Source organism: Elaeis guineensis, chromosome 5 (genome assembly GCF_000442705.2).
Source record: "Elaeis guineensis isolate ETL-2024a chromosome 5, EG11, whole genome shotgun sequence".
Taxonomy (NCBI): Eukaryota; Viridiplantae; Streptophyta; class Magnoliopsida; order Arecales; family Arecaceae; genus Elaeis; species Elaeis guineensis.
This window is the reverse complement of record NC_025997.2, coordinates 112,832,723-112,838,158: the sequence shown is the minus strand read 5'-3', so window position 1 is coordinate 112,838,158 and position 5,436 is coordinate 112,832,723. Positions and strand designations below refer to the sequence as shown.

The following is a 5,436-nucleotide window of genomic DNA, read 5'->3' as shown; positions in this document are numbered from 1 at the left end:
GCCCTTGAAGAGCAAAAAATCTTTTTCAAATGAAAATTATTAATACCCCTTCAACTGCTTTGTAATCATCAAAATCAATCTAGGGAGCAACAGTCTTCTCCTTGGACCTCTAATCCTTTTAACTAATCATCCATGGTGACATACTTACATCTTTTCGGATCTATAAGTATCCATCACCTGACATGGCCCAGAGCCATATCATTGAGCTCAAATTCTGATGATTAAGCTAGATAATCTAAGAGGGTGATTACTCCTTTCTCTATCGAATGGCATAAACTCTATATTATATATATGTATTCCAACTAACTAAGTCTCAATGCCCAAAACACAGAGCTATTGATTTGCTAATGAGATCTCATCCATAGTGAATTAAAGCAAGGAAAGTTAGCTTCGTCAGACCATCCACACATGCTCAAGATTGAGAATACTTATCCACTAGGAAACTATAAAAATCCGATTCCTTTTAGGTGATAGTACTGTTATAGGAATCCTTTTTTTGTTGGCCTCGTTCAATGTATGCCACATGCACTAGTAATATGAGTCCAAAATCTCACTCTAATGACCTAGGTAGGCCATCCTAATCCTTAAGAGACTCTCGTGCAATAACCTTTTGCATAATGAAGTGTCTAGCTTCATTAACCAGTTATGAACATTTACTTTTGAATCAAGCATCCATGACTCAGATCTATCGTACATAACCATCCCGCACCTGAGCCATTTACTTGATCCAATGGACCTTATACATGCAATGATATTATTCAAAAAAATACTAATAATAAACAAAATAATAAATGTATATCCATTAAACTGAGATGTTCAAGTACATATAATTTTTAGGGCATACAGAATTCCAACAAACTCCTATTTATACTAAAGACTATCACTAGTGTACTTAAGACCCATCCCCTCCAAGTGTGTTTGAAACACTCTTTCTGGTAGAGAATTGGTAAAGAGATCAGCCAAATTATTAACTGAAGCTATCTGCAGTACCACAACGTCATCTTGTTGGACTAAATTTCAGATCAGATGATACTTTCACTCGATATGCTTTCCTTTCTTATGGTTTCTTGGTTCCTTACTTTGAGCCACAGCACTACTGTTGTCACAATATATGGCCATTAGATTTTGCATAGCTGGGACAACTCCAAGATCTACCAGGAACTTCCTGAGCTACACAGCTTTCGATGCCGCCACATACTTGGTCTCCATGGTAGAGTCAGCAATACATGATTGCTTCATACTTCTCTATGATATTGCTCCAGCTAATAGAGTAAACACGTAACCAGAGATAGACTTCCTAGCATCTCTATCTAACTAAAAATTAGAGTCTGTATACCCAACGAGCATCAGATCATCTACTCGATAGGTAAGCATATAATCCCTCGTTCTCCTAAGATACTTGAGTATATGCTTTACTATCATCAAAGAGCTGGTTCTGGGTTTGATTGATATCTGCTAACCATGCCAACAGTAAAATAGATATCTGGCCTGGTACATAGCATCGCATATATGAGACTTCTAACAGTCGAAGAATATGGAACTCATCTCATATGCTTTATCTCTTCAGGAGTTTGAGGCTCCTGATCTCTAGATAGAGTCACTCCATGCCTAAAAGCTAGCAAACCTTTTTTGGAGTCCTGCATGATAAACTTGGCCAAGACCTTATCTATGTATGCAGCCTGAGATAAGCCTAATGTCCTATTCTTGTGATTATGCAAGAGTTTAACTCCTTGGACATAATTGACTTCACCCAAGTCCTTCATACTAAACTGTGTCAATAGCCAAATCTTAATGGATGATCATATCCCAACATCATTTCCAATGAGTAAGATATCATCCACATAAAATACTAAGAAAGAGACAGCATCACTATCTAACCTTTTGTATGCACATAGTTCATCCACATTTTGGTTAAAGCCAAAAGATTTGATTACTTCATCAAAATGAATGTTCCATGACCTAGATGTGTGCTTAAGTCCATATATGGACTTCTTAAACTTGCATACCATGTGTTCTTGACCTCTAGCAATGAAACCATCTGGTTGCATCATATATATGCCCTCATCAAGATTGCCATTTAGGAAAGCAGTCTTAACATCCATCTACCATATCTCATAGTCATAATGACAAGCTATGGCTAAGAGGATCCTGATAGATTTAAGCATGACTATCGATGAAAAAGTTTCCTCATAATCGATTCTCTTTTTCTAAGTATAATCTTTAGCTACCAATCTTGCTTTAAAGGTTTCTACCTTTCTATTTACATCTCTTTTTCTTTTGTAGACCCACTTGCACCCTATGGATTTTATCCCTTCAGGTGCTTCTATAATATCCCAGATCTAATTAGAGTACATAGACTCTATCTCTAAATTCATTGCCAGATCCACTGGTCGGCATCAATATCTGATACTGCTTCATCGTAACTAGTGGAATCTAGCATCTGGTCATCAGAAACTACCTCAAATGATTCTCCAACCCACCGATCTGGTGGTCTGTAAATTCTCCCACTACGAGGATTTATGTACACAGTTGGTTGCTATTCCTTAATTGCCTGATCAATCAGAATTGATGACTCGGAGATGTTTGGTTGTATCTCCTCTAAAACTACATCATTAGTAAGCACTATATGGTTCACTAAGTCATCCTCCAAGTATCTAGCATTAGTACTTATTAGCATTTTCTGCTTCTCAAGATGATAAAAGAATTCACCTCAAGTTTCCTTGGGATATCCAATAAAATAATACTTCTCTGACCTTGGTTCCAACTTTCCAACTTTGTCATTCAGCATATAAGCTTGACACCCCCAAATGTGGATATGTTTTAAGCTGAGTTTGCACCCAGTCCACATTTCCCAAGGAGTCCTAGGCACTGACTTGGCTGGAACCAAATTTAGGAGATATGCTGTCATTTCCAATGCATAACCCTAAAAGGACATGGGTAGAGTTGCATGACTCATCATGGATCTCACCATATCCATTAACGTTCTATTTCTCCTTTTTGCTACACCATTTTGCTGGGGTGTACCTAGTGTAGTCAATTGAGAAACAATATCCTATTCTATCAGATAGTCCTTAAACTCACCAAGGAGGTATTCGCCTCCTTGATCAGACCGAAGGGCTTTGATATGTTTACCTGTCTGATGCTCTGCCTCAATCTTAAATTTCTTGAACTTGTCAAAAGAACTAGACTTGCGTTGCATCAGGTACACATATCCTTACCTTGAGTAATCATCAATAAAAGTGATATAATACTCAAAACCTCCTCGAGCTTGTACATTCATAGGACCACACACATCAGTGTGCACCAATTCCAATATCTCACTGGCTCTTTACCCCTTTCCTGAAAATGATCATTTGGTCATTTTTTCTTTTAGACAGGATTCACACTAAGGCCATGGCTCAAGATCTCCTTGACCATCCTTTAAATTCGATTGAGGTTAATATGATCTAAACTCAAATGCCAAAGATATGTCTCGTTGGTGTTTAACATTTTTCTTTTATAAGAAGATGAGCTTACTAATTCTGTAGGGTGCAGTGATGGTGTTATGGGATTAATGTAAAACAAATTATCATGCATGACACTAGAACATATAATTTTTTCATCTCTACTGATGTCAATACAAGAATGGAAATCAACTGAATATCCAGATTCAATTAAGCAAGAAACTGAAATTAAGTTTCACCTAATGTCTGACACATATAAAACATCATTTAATAATAAAATCCCATTACAAAAAGATAAATTAATCTCTCCCACTGCTTCAGCCCATACTTTGGTTCTCGTGCCTACTTGTTGTCCATGCTCACCCTTACTAAGCCTTCTTGTCTTCCTGAACCCCTGTAAAGAGTTACAGACATGGTTAGTGGTACCAAAATCTACAATCCAAGTATTTGTAGAATCAACCACTAAACAAGACTCAATATAAAGGGTCTGAGATGTACCTAACTTGCTCCTGGCAAGGTAATTGGGATAGTTTTGCTTCCAATGCCCCTTTTGTCCACAATGGAAGCACTTCCCCTTGGGCGAATCATCTACACTCCTTTTCCTAGGATTAGGATGCTTTTGTCCCTTACCATGTTGCTGTTTCCCTTTTTTATGAACTTTTTGCCTTCAGGCTTAAGCTCAGAAGAGGTAAATTGGACTAGATGAATACTAGACTTAGGCATCATGATAGCCTCTACCGCTTGGAGTTCCTTCATCAACTCGGGAAGAGTCATATTCATCTTCCTCATATTATAGTTCAACTTGAATTGACTAAAGGACTCCGATAGAGTCTCAGGAACCATATCAATTTGACTCTCTATATCAATATTAGCCCCTAGGATTTTTGCTTCATTGAAATGTGCAATCATCTTGAGCATGTGCTCTCGGACTGACGCACCCTCAGCTATCCTTGTATTCATTATAGCCCTAAGAGTAGCTTGCTTTGCAGGCCTACTCTTATCAATAAATATTTTTGTAAGAGACCGCATAATATCATATGCACTATCCATTTTCTTGTGCTTACTTTGGAGCACGTTAGACATAAAAGCAAGCATGTAACATCTGGCCATTTGATCAGCCTTTTTCCATGCTTTCTCTGCCTCTTTCTCTTCCTCAGAGGAATTTGGTCCGACTTCAAGGGAGGGCTCATACAGGACATACTTGTACTCATCAGCTATGAGAACCATGTCAAAATTCCTTTTTCAGTCCACATAATTTGGCCCAATCAGCTTGTTCTTTTTAAGATAGTTGCCAGTGGACTAAAGGAACCCCCTCCTGACATCTCTAGATATAATAAGCATACATAAATTCATGAGCATAAGAAATAATAAAATCATATGTATTAAAAAAAATATGCATTCATAAATCAATATCATACACACATATTATCAATCTTGAACAGATTACTCATTAACTACTAATAATAATATGTTAGCGTCTCAACCCTCATACAATCATTCCACCGTTGGGTGGCCATGTTGCAGTCTAATTGAGTAAGGTCCCACCTTAGTTAGAATATTATTATCTAGATAATAAATATCTAATAATATTGGAATGCTAAAACTTGGCTTCTCAAATTAATATAAAGTTCTTTATGGAAATTAGTGTAGAGCTCCATCGTCGGATGGCCGCTCTCACCCATTCTAACATAAACTAAGGTATTAATCTGAGTCAAGTATATTACTATCCTTATAAGGTTCGCTTCGAATATCAGAGAAAAACTCCATCATCAAGTGGTTGCTTCCCTTTAATACCTAAAAAGCCATCTGTAATGGATAACTCCAACATCGGCTGGCTGCTTCCACTACTACTTATATGAACCTTAACTTGAGTTCATCCGTTAGAACTTAAATTCGGAGTTACTCGGTTGGCCATTTTCAATATTTCTAACATGAACCAGGAATGGAAGCCTTAGGATTTTATTTAACCCTTCTCCCACTTGAAATTTTATAG

At 37.3% G+C, this 5,436-nt stretch overlaps 1 protein-coding gene across 1 annotated transcript; it reads right to left on the bottom strand.

Annotated features, from left to right (window-relative positions):
- Positions 1 to 3,785: 3,785 nt before the first annotated feature.
- Positions 3,786 to 4,670, bottom strand: LOC105037777 (uncharacterized). Its single transcript, XM_010913402.2, has 2 exons — positions 4,074 to 4,670; positions 3,786 to 3,875 (listed from the first exon to the last, which is right to left on the bottom strand). Exons 1-2 carry the CDS (start codon positions 4,668 to 4,670, stop codon positions 3,786 to 3,788), a joined length of 687 nt encoding a protein of 228 aa, XP_010911704.2.
- Positions 4,671 to 5,436: the final 766 nt, after the last annotated feature.